Here is a 16,652-nt window from a genome sequence, read left to right on the forward strand (position 1 = left end):
CTCATATTTAGGTATAATGCTCCAATAATTGGAAAGATTATGTCTAGAAATAAGCGTGTATTGATTTTATTAAAAGATTTATATCTTTAAAGTATCAATACAAACATACCTGCTTATACTTTTCCCACCAAAAATTATCCTATTCAAAGCGCTACAACAGTCCAGTTATCTTTATTTTTGCCTAAATAAAATAATACCTCAACAGGGATCTGCAACCTTTAAGGCTAAAAGATCCATTTGGTTCCAGTTTCTTGCCGACCAAAACCCAGAAAAAGCCGCAAAATCCCTGTTTTGCACTTTAATACATTTTATTTATGTTTTTGTGTCCATTAAGCCATTCATTTATAATGTATGCTTTAAATATTTACAAAAATTAAGTTATTGAAATTTTCTACATAGAAAAATTTTAACTTTTGATAGCAGCACTTACAAGTTCACTTTAAAATAAAACACACCCAGGCAATGTCTGCATGCCCACCCTAATCCCTAACTACTAAAAATAACTATATAGTGCAGGACTATCCAGTGCCCTGGATTTTAGCAATTCGGCCACCATGTTCACTACTTTTTGTTTTTGTAAATGGCAAAAATGACAACCGATTTTTGCTAAGTGAAAACCTAATCGATTCGAGCATTTTACCACGACTATTGATGAATCCACTGTGTTCTGATGATGAAAACATTAATGGTTTATTGAAAAATTGCATTGAAATACTTTTATTTTTGCAAAAAATTGTTTAAACCCAATGTATTGTGGTCTATATTCACCAATTTAGTGAGCATCAATGCACAGTTGTTTTTCGCAGAGACTTCTAGGAAATTTCTACTTGATTTTTGAATAGTAAATTTGGACAGCACTACAAAATGGTGAATGCACTTTAGTGCACTATGTATTAATGAATTCGGACATAGCCCCAGTGTCAAACAGGATCCTCCAGCTGCAGCAAATTTACTTTCATTTAAGATGCAAGAAAGCCTAATGAAACATGGCACTTTCCATGATTATGACTTAAGTGCACCTTTATACTTTTTGCCCTTTTACTATAAAATATAAACATAACCTTGGTGTTGAGTTTTTATTCAAATGCATGTTCTTTAAGCTTATTCTAAAAATAAACCACTCTTAATTTAATTTTTGTCAGTTATCGGACATGTTAAGAATATAAATATAAATGACATAATTTAATTTACTAAAACAAATGAACCAAAACTACAAACCTGTTATTTATTGAAATTGGTAGCATTTTTCTTTGCAGCCAAAAAGCCACAATGGAGAGAAGAAGCATGTGGCTCCAGAGTCTCATGTTGCCGACCCAAGGAAGTACACGTTTTTAGATAATGTTGGTTAAAACAATATGTAAAATATAAGTTAAAAACAACAGTTTAAAAAAAAAGACTACCTTTTTAATGACACAACAAAATATTAAAGATTAGGTACAAGATAGTAAAAAAAGTTGTTTATACTACAAACTAGACAAAAATACTTTGTGATATTTTTTTGCAGAATAGGTTAGTATTAGTAAGGGGAAATGCTGATATTTTAAATTTAAATTAAAACGGCAAAAACGCTTTTTACATTTTACGTTGCATCTAAATAAAAATGTATAGTATTTCATAAATAATGTAAAAAAATGTATTAAATGTTCAAAAGCCGAAAACACTCAAATTATCAAGTGACAAACCCATGACTCCTGAAGAGTAAGGTGTCCACATGTGTGTTACAGTATGTACCTAATTTCTCAACAGGAATCAACATGGCAGCATGATGTCAGCACCGTTTTATTTACACACAAACTCCTGAAACTGAGCCGTTTCCTGTTAAGTCCAATCAAACCTGTCAGGCTGGATGAGACGAACAGCTGGGCTTCACAGGCTGCTGCTCGATCTGCACTGATCGTTTTTTTTCCCATAAGTCCAGGCGAGACATATGAAGCACCTGCAGGCTGAGCTCTGTTCTGTGCTGGTGTCTGCGTTTTGCTCCAGTGATGAGAAGGAATGAAGGCTGGAACTAAAGACAAGATTTCTCAGTGTTTTTGTCTGCTACTGTCCTCTTATTTGGTATTTTAAAAATTAAATCTAAAATAAAAATATTAAAATAATTATTTGGGTGTTATGTTTTTAATTCAACCACACTATTATTGTTCAAATAAAAAAAAGTTTATTTTCTTTTTGTTGTCCAAATTTCTTAAAGAAACATAATGAAACTGATGGAAAATTGTTGCTTATTTTATGTGTGTGTTTGTGTGTGTAATGCTTTTTTTTTGCTTGTTGTGCTGAAGGAGCTGTCTGAAGACCGTCATTCTCCACCACTGCTGACAGTCAACGGGCCTGGGGAGGAAAAGCTGTTCCGCAGCAAGAGCGCTGAGGTGGAATTGACGGCTGAGAAGGAAAGGGTTAAGAAGATGCTGTCAGAGGGGTAATGACAGATTCTCTTTCTTCTTGTTGGACTTGTCGAGATAAGAGTGGGAACATGTTTTTCTATTTATTTATTTTACAAAACGACAGAGTTTCTTCTGTTACATCATAATAAAATGTAACCTATAATAATATAATAGTACATATCCCCACATAACACTACACTGTAAAAAAACAATACAACAGTACTGTACAATATAACAAGCTAACATAACACAATGCAACTTTACAAAGTACAACACAACATAAAACAAAATTACATAATATGACAAAATATACTACATACTAAAGCAACATCCTGATATGACACAACTCAACACAGTATAAGACAACATAAAACAATACTAAACAGTTTAGCATATATCATAACATATATCATAACATATATCATAACAAGCTAACGCTACATCCCAATAAAACACAACACGACATTAAGCACTGCTACACAATGTAACTTATAACATATAGCAATACTACACGCTAAAGCCACATCCTAATATAACACAACCTAATTTAACATAAAATAGCACAGCACAACAAAAGCAGTACTAAGCAAAATAACACAACATAAACCAAACAACATAACACTACACTACATAACTAAAGCAATACAACTCACTATAACATCATAATACACATAGCAAAACACAAAAAATACATCAGACCATTTACAATACATTTAAAATAATACAACATAATATCAAAATACTTCAGAACATAACAAAGCACAATATAACATAAAACATATACACATTACACTATACAAAGATAACATTCACACACAGACACACACACACCAGAGTCTTAAAAAAAACATGTTTTGGAAGACTTGTTTTAAAAAATAACATCCTAGACTATTTCCCTTAGAGAGGTGTGGAAAAAACCCTTTTTTTTACCGTTTGGTTTAAAAAAGCAAAAGTTTGGTTGTTCTGAAATTATGATAAACGCTTTTATCAGGGAAAAAATTATATCTAAAATTTACGTAAGTAAAAACTCCAATGGAGTAAAAACAAAAATTTGGTCTCAGGTATTTTGACGATTAGGAAGAAGCTGCAGGAGTGTGTACAAAGCTTACATTATGCAGTGTGTCAACAATACTGGACAAAAACACACAACCAGTAAAATGATGCAATAGAAGGGCGACTCAAATAGAAAAGCTTTTTAAAACCTTAGAAAATTACAGCAAATATCTCCCCTTAGCCAGTGCATTTACACAAATAAACAAACTCAAAGATTTTTGTGAAGCTCTTTATCACTCTGGCTTTTTCAGACCTACTGCTACTCCTCAGTCTTCAGCCTTCGTTGGAAGGAAATACTGATTTTGTATTTATGGCATTGAAAAGCACATGTTGTTATGTATATTTTTACCTCTGGACTGTAATTCAGGCTGTGTTGTTTCAACTCAATTTCAGTTCAATTTCTTTATTTCAAACACAAAATGAAAATAAGCACAAGAGTTTAAAAAAGACAGATAAAACAAGATGGCGTGCTTGTAAGACGTGTAGGTTGAAGAGAAATCTTGTATGATCAAAACACAAAAAAATCCAAAGATTTACTTTTATCAGTCACAGAAGCAATGCCTGTCATCGCCCCCTACAGGCCACGCATGCAGTATGCTGCTTTGTGTGAGTGCAGAAACAGGATTTGTGAGGGATGACAGCCTTTGAAGACCACTCTCCTGCTGTTCTCCAGGCTTTCACGGCTGCATGTGTTGTGACACATGAGTGGCTGTAAATGGGACTTACATAAAAGGTGTTCTCAGCTTGATTCCCGCCATGACAGCCAGAAAAGATGCATGTTAGAAAATGTAGTGTGATGCCTTTTAGTCTATGGTCATCTTAAGTGATGCTTTATAATAATGTAATGATCTATTTTGTGGGCTCAGTCACCATTAGAGAACTACTTTACTCTTTGCTTTTCACATTAAAAGCTTTTGTTAAACTCTTCTGACTAATTAAATCAGTTCTTATAAGAGTATTAAAAAGCAAAAATTATTTTAAAAAGTAAAAAGTAGACAAGTTTATTTTGTGCTAATCTAAAAGGAGTAAAATCTCGAGCCACAATCCTGGAGTCTTGCCACATTTCATGTTTAAATATTCCTGTAGTTTTTGTTTTGAGAGCACAAGAGGTCAAACACTTCCATGTATTTCTTTCATAGCCCGCGGGGTTGGACTGATGTATCTTTTTCAATCTCAGTCTTTGCGTTTATTGCTTGTCTGCTGGTCATTGAATTTAGCACCACAAGACCTTCATAATCACCTATATTGATCAGTCAACCATTTATGTGGTAGCAGGATATAGCCTATTATCCCAATGTTTTCATTGTATAGTTTTTATAAGCCAATGCTTGCCTGTTGCTATGGTGAGGGATTTTATGAATACTGAACTGTTAGTATGGTTGCCATGGCAAAGCCTGCTTCTTAAACTCCAGCCTCTCAGCTGTGAGCTTCGTGGTTTGTTAAATATTCTTACTGAATCTTGACCATTCTCACACTTTAATAAGTACAATTCCTTGTCAGTTTTCCCGTCCTGCAGTTTTTGTATGTATGTGGGGGGTTTTTTACGACTAAAGAGTAATAATGCACCCCTTATTTTTTTGAGCAAGCAGATCAGAGCTGAGTGCCTCTTGTTTTGGACAGATTTTATTGTTACAAATGGGGTTTATGGATCTTCAGGCAGACTGAGTGTATATTTGTATACACTCCATTTGTATTTTAGGCTAAGCTTTATTTATGAAAATTATATTGTGGCATTCCTTGTTGGACCGGATGGAAAAAAGAAACAAAAGAGGAGAGAAAGAAATAGAGTGGGATGTCAGAGATGGGGGATAAGGGGTTAAAGGTGGGGGATAGTCGATATCACAAAGTTAAAACCTAAAAGTGTCGTCAGTAAATTAAATTACATAATTTAGTTCACACAAAAAACAACAAAATAGTCTGCACACAATTATTTACAGGTTAGAAGTATAATTATGCATCAATGATTAAAGATTTATCTCCCAAGATTTCTGCACAGGTACCCACAATATTTGCATTACTGCTATTCATGAAGAGGGGTATAGAAAAAGGGGGAAAAAAAACATTACTTTTTCCCGTATTTGTGCAAAGGTGAATAAGTGGGTGGGTTGAATGAATGTGTGCCTCTTAGAGCTAGGGGCAGACAGCGCAGCAACCTGGCCGATCCAGGCATCCAAGAGCCACACCTTCAGACAAAGACCCAGGAGCAACCACCCTCCCGTGCACTGCACCCCCACCACAGAAAGGGAGATGGAGGTCAGGACCCATCAGCCCCCTGGGCGAGGAGTAGGAGGAACAGAGAACATGCAGAGCCGGAGCCCCGGCCCCGGCAGGGACCCGCCCCACCCCAAGGCGCACCAGGCCTATACCCAATGCCTCGATCGCTCGAGACCTACGCCGGCGCCCAGACGAGAGGCACGCCACCGCCTGGTAGTCCAGCGCCCCCACCCGCCCCCGACCCCAGAGGCAGGCCAGCACAGCCCATGGTCAGCCCACACTGCACACCCGTGCAACCTGCCCGCCAGCCCCACCGAGGTCAAGAGGGGGGAAGCGGCAGAAACCGACTGCCCGAGTGGGAAGGTGGGCGCAGGCGACCAGCTGAGGCCCCAGACAAGGCCAGGGGACGGTGAGCCTGAGGACCAGGCTCTAGTTGCTGTGAGCAACGTTGGGAAAGATTATGCGCCCCTTATGAGGACTTTTATGATGAAATCGTTGTAAATAAACAACATAAAACACTTCTGGAGTAACTTTCTGATATTAGCATTTACTCAAAGGCTGACTGTTAAACAATTTACCACTTTTGTGTATTTTGTTGCACGTGTTTCCCCTCAGGTCAATGTGTGAGATAAACATGGAGGCTGAGCTGTTCACCCTTCAGGACAGCAACGCCAAGCTGGTGGCGGCGCTACAGGAGGCCAACAGCAGCGTGGAGCAGTGGAAGAACCAACTGGCTGAATATGAGCAGGAGACGGATCGCCTCAGAGACCAGGTGAGCACCTATGGGGGGCCAGAGAGTGGTAGATGCTCATTCAGAAGCTTATGTTGAGGTGCGGCTGGAAATATTACAGTATTTGAGAAAACTGTCAGGCGGGTGCTGTAAAGATTTTTTTTTATAATGGATTTCTGTTTTTCTCCTTCGACATCGTCAAACAAATTTCAAGATCTTATTGTGAATCAATTCTTCTGTTTGTAGTTTATAGAGTAGAATTAAATGTATATTTTGGGGCAAACTTAAAAAAAAAGTATTTAGAAAATTATCAAGCAATGTTAAATATTGGGTAGTTGTTTAACACTCGCTCACAAAAATACATGGATTTTTTTTTAAACAAATTTACAACCACATTTAAATTCCAAAACTAGGTAGGTATTGTGCTTTCCCTTAGGAATTCAAGACATTTTTTCTGTGATGTAAGGTTTTATTACCTTTTTCTTTGGATTTTTTAACTAATCAAATGTGTTGAATTGACCGAAATTCTTATTGAAGTCCTTAAAAACCTTGCTTTTTCATTTACTTAGATGGTGCTGCATAAACTGTTATTGTGAATTAATATCAGATACACAGAGAAAATATGAAAAGTGGTGATAAATTCATCAAAAAAATGTTTTTGCATTTGCATTGCAGTTGTGTGTTTGATGCTTTGCAATGTTTTTCCAAAAGATGCACATAGTAAAGTCCCTTAACATAAATTATGACTCACAAAACCTTGCACACACCTCGGATTTGGTGAATAATGTACAAAAATCGGAAGAATGATTATCCATTAAATGAGGTTGCCAAGACAACCGTGTGAAATATGGATCAATGGAGGTGCAAAAAAAAGAAAAAAATATCCACGAAATACATGTCAAATGTTTCTCACAGGGAACTGAAAAGGCTGGGAGAAAAAGGCGAGGGCTATTGCTATGCCTGTAAAATGTAGCAATGCCCATTCAGACCTTATTGATGTAGTTTATCAGTTCTACATAGAATAACTTCTTTACCCTCAAGTTCTTTAAAAGCAATTGCATGCTTTTTTTAATGATTCAGCGTGCCTGGATCTTCTTAACATAAAAAGAAAGTCCCTAATGCATTAGAATGACAGAAGAAAAACCACCTTAAAAACCACAAGGTTGCAGACTCCACAGGTAAATACTAAATGTTGCAGTTCCTAACAATGAAAACTGACAACATTGTCGAATGTGCGTGAAGACGAATGCAGGTTAAATGGAGGAGTGGAGGAGCAGGACCTGGAGACATGCAGCCACTGAGGCGACCAGAAGCTGCTCTGTTTGCCAGAGTATTTACAAATGTGAGGCCATCTGTCCAACTGCAGCTTGGTCGAAATTGGGTCAAATAACAGGGCAATGATCTAATGTAATTTACACCAGAATATCTAAAAACCCAAAGAATTAGGTTGTTTTGGACCAGTTTTAATACGTCAGTGAAGTGCTGCTGTCTTAAAAAAACAAATGCAGATAAATAGTAATGAATTTAAGCAAAAATGGGTGTATCAAAATACCTACTAAGTGATGATATGAACCACTGAAATGAATTTCTTTACATTGTTGCTGAGAAGACCTGAAATTTGCTAGTTAACAGTAACTTGAAGCAATGCAGATTTCTTGCATTTCTTCTACAGGATTCAAGTAACACACAGTGATTCAAAGTGCAGATTCCTTTTTCATCTAGCCCCCTCTCTCTGGGACATATCTGTTGACAGGCGTCTCTGATAAGCACTAGACCAGTATGCAGACGTTTCGTCTCTAATTTAGGGGAAGGAGATTCTGCCTCTGGTCAAGCTTAACAAAGCTTCTCGAAGGGACAGAATGAAGTTCTGCTGTAAAGCAGTCTGCAGTGATGATCCTTATCAGTATTGACAGAAGCCTTTTTATTTTTATTTTATTTTAGTGCAAATTATGATTTAATCTTTTCCATCCATCACCATGGGTACAGGTGAAGGTTACCCCCCAAACACACACTCACAGCAGAAACACACAGCTCTGCGGCAAAGTCAACCAGGTGGCTGGAAGTAGAGCAGGCCTCCAGGGTTTGGCGATGGGGTAGAAAGAAAGAAAGAAGGGGGGGCCTGGAGTTTTTTTTCTCGTTTTTTAGGGACAGAACACTGCCCACCTCTTCCCCCCTCTGTCCCAGTTAGAGGGAGGCGATAAATCACAGGAGGAGCTGAAAAAGAGAGGGGCTGGCTGGCTTCTGGTTCCCTATCACTCTGTTTGAGCCACATTTGTGTTTGTATGCGTCTCAAAGGGTTGTGGATTTATTCCACTTTAGTGCGTTGGTATATTTTTATGGGGGTCTGTCAGTTTTGTTGACACCCAGCACCACAGAATAAACAAATGCATTTTAAAATTCCACTTCAATTCTCTTTTGATCTATTTTAAAGGTGGTAATTTAATTATGATTATGCCATTTTTAGATAGATAGATAGATAGATAGATAGATAGATAGATAGATAGATAGATAGATAGATAGATAGATAGATAGATAGATAGATAGATAGATAGATAGATAGAAATCCCTTTATTGTCACTGTCCACTTGGACAATGAAATTGAAGCCATCACCATTTACAGTGCAAAGGCAAAATCTAACGAAGTATAATAAAACAATACCAATATGTACAATAGCTACAAAGTGTACAACGGAGGTGTGCAAATATAAAAATGCCTGTAATCGTGTTTAGAGTGATATGTACAGATACAAACATGTGCAAAAACAGCATGGAGGTATAGAAGTGTTGACAATTTTCACACTGGATAAATACTTAAATAAGCAGAAATATTGATATGCATAAATACATATACACGTATGTAAAAAAAAAAGTATTGGCATGTGCTGTGGCAGATTTTAACTGTGCATTTTGGAGTTTAGCATGTTTATTGCCTTGATAAAGAACCTGTTTTTTTAGGCTTGTTTGCTTTGGTTTAGGTTTTTGCAAGAATCATTTTATAAGAGCGGCAGAATTCTTTCTTTAGAGCGGCATGAATTCTTGAAAAAAATAATTCGTGGAATTCGCCTGAGTTGTGGACGGGACTGTTGACATGGAGCGACCCTGCCACTACTTCCCATCATCCATCTGTTTACACTCTCTCCCATTAACTTACAGCCCCTCAAAACCCCAAACTAATATTACCTTTGCAACAAAAACCATTAGCAATACTGGAGCTATCCAGCCGTACAGTTTGGAGCCACGATGCCAGCATGTTAAAAACACCTAAAACACAAGTTTCATTGGAGTAGGTCTTTATTGTATTAAAAATATATTCATGTTTTGGGAAAAAAAACCTCAGACTTGTAACTTGACCTCTAATGACAACACATCAACAGCACAAAATGAACCAGCCATAAGTCTGTCATTTGTAACATATATATGTTTTTTATTGTAATCTTTTTTTTTTTAAGTATACAAAACATACTTTTTAATTTACATTTTAATTGTAATATTTTTAATTGTAAAAATATATAAACATACCAACCCAAATTGTTGCCATTATTTTCATTTTGTATACTACTTCCTGTCAAGATATTAAAGCAGGTCATATCAAAGTAAAAGTAAATAATTTTTTGAAAAATTAGATTTTAATTGACATAAATAACCATTATATTATTGGTTAATAATCAATATATATATATATATATATATATGTGTATATATATATATATATATATATATGTGTGTATATATATATATATATATATATATATATGTGTATATATATATATATATATATATATGTGTATATATATATATATATATATATATATATGTGTATATATATATATATATATATATATATATATGTATATATATATATATATATATATATATATATATATATATATATATATATATATATGTATATATTACGGCGAAGGAGGGTCTAAGGGCAGGGATGCCCAGTATAGTTTAGTCTGTTAAGTTAAAGTTTAGTATTCTCTTATTGAATTCTATGCATTTATGATCCTTTTGGTTGTATTCTTACTTTCAACTACGGGTACGAAGCCCATTGAGATGATTGTTGTTGTGAATTTGGGCTATATAAATAAAATTGAATTGAATTGAATTACACATTTTCATTACATTTTCTTTGTTTTTTAATTAATGCATTTATTTATTTTTGAAAGGAGTTTTACATGTGATTTTTGTCGTTGTTGTTGCATTGTCTAAATAATGCTGGAAATAAACCAATAAATCAAATCAAAACACCTAACTTTATATTTGTTAAAAGTTAAAGTCTGTTTATGAACAGCAGTTTGACTCATTGAACCATAAAAGGACATCCAGACTTGTTGATGTGTGAATGATGATGGATAAAAAAGAAAAATCTCAGGCTGCAGATGTAGATGTATTTTTTCCGCCAACAGTGATTTCCATTACAGCAGTCTCCATGCATTTACTCACACTTCCACACGCAAATCCAATGCGAGACCTTAGAGCACGTGTCAAACTCAAGGCCCGGGGGCCAAGTGGCCCTCCATGTCATTTTATGTGGCCCGCAAGAGCATAAACGTTTTTAATTTCTTAAAATAAAATATAAAAATCGGTGTGTATTTATTCATATCTAATTGAACTTGAAATATGGGATTGGGCAACTATACATTAGGACTTAAACACAGTCCATATAACCTAACCTGACAGAATCAAATTTAAAAGGATTTATGCTATAATAACAAGTAAACATGTTTTCTGTGCAACTGTAATTGTCACTTTAAAAAGTTATAATAAATAAATAATGAAATGAGTAATTTAACATTAAGGAGTAGTTGCATTTATTTTTCATTACATTTAATTACATGTATAAGTTATATCTGGCCCTTTGAGGACAGCAGCTATGCTGATGTGGCCCTCAGTGAAAATGAGTTTGACACCCCTGCCTTAGAGGGGTGGCGTGATGATAGAATTTGAAGTATATGTTTCTTTATCATCCGACTGCTTGATTTTTAGATGTCATATTTCCTGTTTAGATTAATTTGCTCCCAAATGCGTGGGTTTTCTCCGGGATCTCCGGCTTCCTCCCACCGTCCAAAAACATGCTACATAGGTTGATTGGCAACTCTAAATTGTCCATAGGTGTGAGTGTGAGAGCGAATGGATGTGTGATTGAGGATATTCCACCCTGCGACAGACTGGCGACCAGTCCAGGGTATCCCTTGCCTACGCCCAAGTGGCCGGGATAGGCTCCGGCAACCCCGTGACCCGAAAGGGAATAAACGGTTAAGAAGATGAATGAATGAATAAATGAATGAATGCTCCCAAATGTAGATAAAGCATCCCATAGTTCCAGAATTTTTGCTCCTCATGAATATTTGTGCGGGCTTCAGAGAGATGGAGCTCATGCCTCTGGGGACAGTGGCTGTCACACTCGCATGCACGCAGTGGCTAATACAGAGAGGCTGAAGCCTTTCCCCCTCCTTTGAACCCGCTGTGGTTTTCTACATTTCAGCTTGGACAACAGCAACATAGCGTGGTGCGGAATCTATAAGCCCGCACTTGGAAATTGCCTGTTAAAGTGCTGAGGGCAATTTGAAAGAGAAAAAAATAAATAAAAGAGATGCTGGCCATGTAAGCAGGAAAGCCTCTCTCTGGCCCTCAAAGGCTCATTTACATTTCAGAAGCTCAGCTGATGTTCACACTCAAACTCAATTGAAATGTGAGAAACTCGCAGTGACATTTTTACATACACTTCAGAGAAAAATGTACAAATGTTTTTCTTTAATGTTAATCATTTCATTAAAAAAAAAGTTTTTTTTTTGATGAATGTTTTTTCTGAGCCAGTTAGACATATATTTTGAAAAGTTTTGCTGTTTTGGGCGGCGTAATTGGACGCAGATGTTTTAAACTGTCAACTGTGAAGGGACCTTGCACCTGAGAATGACAATTTTTAGACTGTCCCCTGTGTTTTTTCATCCTCTAAATCACACTGTACATAAATGGTGCAAAGACAAAAACTGGTAAATGAATGAGAGAAAGTGGCAGTGGATTGTTTACAGCTGGATGCGTGCCATCCAGATGAAAGGTGTTGGGGCGGAGAAGTTTGCTCCTACATGCGTATTAATCAATTTTTTTCATTTGCTAAATGTCATTAAAGGAACAATTTTATTGCATTTTTATGCGTTACTTTATCAGTCACAAGGTGTAAACACTATGATATTTAGGGGTAGATTTGCCCCAAAGGTGTTTCATTTGGGTCAAATGTTTGGGGTTTCCTCCCACAAGCCTCCTACAATAGTTGTTGGAATTTGGTTCACTCCTCCTGGTAAAACTGGTGTAGCTAGGTTGGGCTGGTGGTTGCTCTTGATCCCACTTACCTTTTTTATTGCCGCCCACAAAGTTCTAAAGACTTGAGGTAGAAGGTGTGTAGTGATAGCCACTCCAATACCGAGACTTTATATTTCTTAAGACACACTCAAACTAATTTGGAGGTATGCTTGAAGTAATTATCCTTCTCCAAGACCCAAGCTTTAACATCCTAGCTGTCTCCAGATTTTGCTTCATAAAATCCAAATCATTATTTCTTATGATGCCGTTTATTTAATAAAGTGCAGCAGTCACAGCTAAGCTGCCCCACATCATGACACTACCACCCCCACAGTTTTGGGTTAATGATCCGATGTCTCAAAGATTTGCCCTTTTCTTCCTCCAATTGTGCTGTTTACCATTATGGCCAAACAATTCTGTTTTATTTCATCAGCCACATGTCTCCACAAATTAAGAGTTTTGTTTCCATGTTAGGTTTATGACAATTTTAAACTAAACCCTTTTAGCTGCAAAGGTTTCAGTTCAACTGAAGGTGGTACAGAACTTATTTAACTGTGTCACCGTCCCCACAGTTTCAGCAAGCACCTTTAATAGTTCTTTTGCCGTTAATCTGGGATTGATTCTTGCATTTTGCACCAAAAAACATTTCTATCTGGGACTTAAAATCCATGTACTGCCAGCGCAGTGTGATGATTACTTTTTTTTCCTTTTTAATTTGCACATTATTGTCTTCAAAAATGTATCTGGGCCCTCAAGCCATCTGGAAATTGTACACAAGGATGAGCCACACTTATGTAGGACCATGATTGTTTCTCTGATGTCTTGGCTGATTTCTCTTAATTTCCCCATTATATGTTTGTGATGCCTCCATATGCATCAAAATCTGTCCCACTAATTAACTCAAATAGAATCCTTTCCCCAATCAGACACTTTTTAAGCTTAAATGGAAGAATCTGGAGTTTTCATTTTACTAAAAGATGCAATACGCCTATAATATATATTATTGTAATTTTTTTATGAATGATATGAAAGTGATTAAGAAAATACATTAAAATCCTCTACCAAGCAATTCTTGCATTTATTAATGACTATTTTAAGATCTGAAACAAAAGTGTTCATTTTAGTTTATTTTTGTCAGTAAAGAAAACAATTTAATTATGTATTCCTCTGAAATGGTCTCAACAATAAATAATGCAGCATACAAAACAATAAACATTACACCCAACCCATCAGTCAAGGTGAAAGTGAAGTGCTTTGTCATTAAGTGCTTCAAAATGTGTATAATCCCTCCTTGTATGCATCCCATAACACACAAGTGCTCTCTGTGAGGAAAGCAAAACCTAAAAGGGAATCAAACCTTCATCCTCCTTTTGTATCATAACTGTTTTCTCTAAATGATGTGATTAAAATGAGCCCTCAAAGATGGCTGGACACTTGCAGTGTGCCCTGAAAACTTGACCTCGCATCATGTTCAGGCTTCAGACGGCCTGAACAGATTGATCTTGTTGTGTCAGACCATCACAATCTGAAATGTTTCCATTAATATGTTTAACTCAGGGAAGTGGGTCAGACTGGGACAAAAAAATTTCATCAAAATCTTTTGCCAGGTCGCATCCTTCAATTATAAAAGTCTCCAAGGCAAAAGGCATCCGTTCTGTGGGCATTGGCAGTAAGGCTCATTTTCCACTGAAGCAGTGTGTGAGAGTGTGTGTGTGTGGGTGTGGGATATGGAGCCAGAAATGGAGAGGGGGAATAAATAAAAGTTGTCCTTGATTCCTTTAAAGATTGCTGAGCAGATTGATGCCTGATGGAGGCTGGTTAATGACACATAGAACCAGGGCTCAATGGAAATTCATTTGTGGTGCAAATCACTTCTGAACTATGTGTGTGTGTGTGTATGTAAATAATGACGTGTTGTCGGATGAGTCTCTTCTGTTTTTCTTAGTTGTCTGTAACGATGAGTTAATTCTCCGCAAAAGGACAGACAGTTGGTGTCCTGCATGGCTGAGGCCTGGAACAGTTTTCTTATCTGTTCAGATGACTTCATATTTCACAAGAAACTCGAGCACAGGAGTTCTGTAAAGTCCTCAAAAATTATGGATTTTCACAGGAAAAACTGACTATTAAGAAAGTACAAAGACACTTGTGTCAGGTGAAATCATTTTAATGTTCTGCCTGGCAAGAAAACTAATCTTATCAAGAAAGTTTCTCACCAGCAAAATAAGCTTAGGTTTAGAAAACATGTCTTAGTGACTTGACTTTTTTTCTTGAAATAGGAATTCTTGATGGGACATGTTTTTTTTCTTAGCCCACTGACAGATCCTTTGCTTATTTAAAGTCCCACTCCACTCATCGAGTTGTGGGTGGAACTGTGGGTGCGACATAAGCCTACCCCCATTTCCCGTCATCCATCTGTTTACCCTCTTTCCCACTATCTTACAGCCTAACCTACAACAATAATGGAGCTATCCAGCCGTACATTTTTGAGCCAGATGCCACCTCAGACAAGGACAATTAAGACAAACATGGATCTGTTTGTATACAAGTGGATACATCAGAATTGAATGGAGCTTGTGGCCCGCCGATTATATCTACATCACAACGATTCGAATAAAGGAATACTCGGAAATGCAATTTTAAGCTTAATTAACTTTATGCATGTACTCCATCAATGCACAAACTGGAGCTTTTATTAAAATCATAACGGGGGATTTTAAAAAAGACAACCATAAAATGCTTCATTGTGAAACTTGACTGTTATTAAAAGAACCTAAATGATCACTTTTGGTTCTGTTTGGGCTGAATCCTTCTAACAGCTGCTTTCTTTTTGGAGACGAGCGCTCTGTGTGTGCCTGATAATCCACACCAATTCATCCACTGTCACCCTGTCCTCTCTTTCATAAACTACAAAAAATATGATATGTATCATAGTCATCCATTTACATTATACCTAGACATATCCTATTCAGAGTCTATGTATGCTCTAATCAACTTGCATTCAGAGAGCTCCAGCTCCTTCCTGCAGCTATTTATCAGCTTTAAAACAAACATTTACTGTGTTCTTGTGCCTTTGTGTTCCAGGTGGCAGAGCTGGAGGCCCAGCTGGGGCACCCCGCTGCTGGTCAGCCTGATGAAGAGGAGCTGAGTCGCTCACTGGAAGAGCTGGAAGCTTTGCTCAGAGCCAAAGACCAGGCACGTCCCCAAGTCTCTCTCCCTTCACTGCATGCTGTCCACATCGATTTGCCATCTCATTAAAGAGAATTTAAGAGTTGAAAGTAATCCTGGAATACCCCGATCATAAAACGCTGCCAGCAGCAAGCTGAGTGTGTGGGCCTCAATGTCTGTCTGATATTCAGTTACAGAGGAGACAATTGCTGGAAGCATTTAGTAATCATTTGTACACAAATGCAGGGGCATGTTTCTGAAAAGCAGTCTTTAAGATTATTAGAATCCTGTTCTGCTGTTGGCATTTGGTGCATTAACATTTTGAAATTTCCCACTCGTGTCACAAACCTCCAGTGGCAAAAATGTTTTGACAAAAATTTGTTTGCAGATGTTTCAAAAGAAATGGATTTACGCTCACCTCAATTTCAGTTTTTGCATCTGTGTTAAATGCAATAAACTGTAGAAATTTCAAATCAATTAGACAAATTAAAATCTTTCATTAAAACTTCATTTTCTAATTTTCATGTAATTCAACATCTGGATTCATCTTATAGCTGCAGCTGTTTTGTTGCTACATCCGTAATTAGATCAGACAATTATTAAGAAGAGCCAAAGCTGCACAAAAAAATAAAAATAAAATAAAGCTGCCATTCATACACCCTGTATTTATCTATAGCTTAAACGTATCACCGCTGGGTGCAATAATGGCCTTTAAATGTGAATGCTTCCTGCTTTGGCATAATCCTTATTAATGAAACTAGTCCTGTTTAGTTCCCCTTTTTTTCTGAAGGATTTATTTTTAG

General features: G+C 36.8%; 1 protein-coding gene across 2 annotated transcripts in view; it reads left to right on the forward strand.

Annotated features, from left to right (window-relative positions):
* Positions 1-16,652, forward strand: part of LOC101164469 (homer scaffold protein 3) — a 53,083-nt gene that overhangs the window by 31,475 nt on the left and 4,956 nt on the right. For both annotated transcript variants that reach the window (XM_011474031.4, XM_078945872.1), the window contains 3 exons: positions 2,280-2,416; positions 6,264-6,420; positions 15,766-15,876. In XM_011474031.4, coding sequence (XP_011472333.1) covers positions 2,280-2,416; positions 6,264-6,420; positions 15,766-15,876 — 405 coding nt within the window. The remainder of the gene's footprint in view (positions 1-2,279; positions 2,417-6,263; positions 6,421-15,765; positions 15,877-16,652) is intronic.

This window comes from Oryzias latipes, chromosome 4, assembly GCF_053564925.1.
Source record: "Oryzias latipes strain Hd-rR chromosome 4, Olatipes_Hd-rR_3.1".
NCBI classification, from domain to species: Eukaryota; Metazoa; Chordata; class Actinopteri; order Beloniformes; family Adrianichthyidae; genus Oryzias; species Oryzias latipes.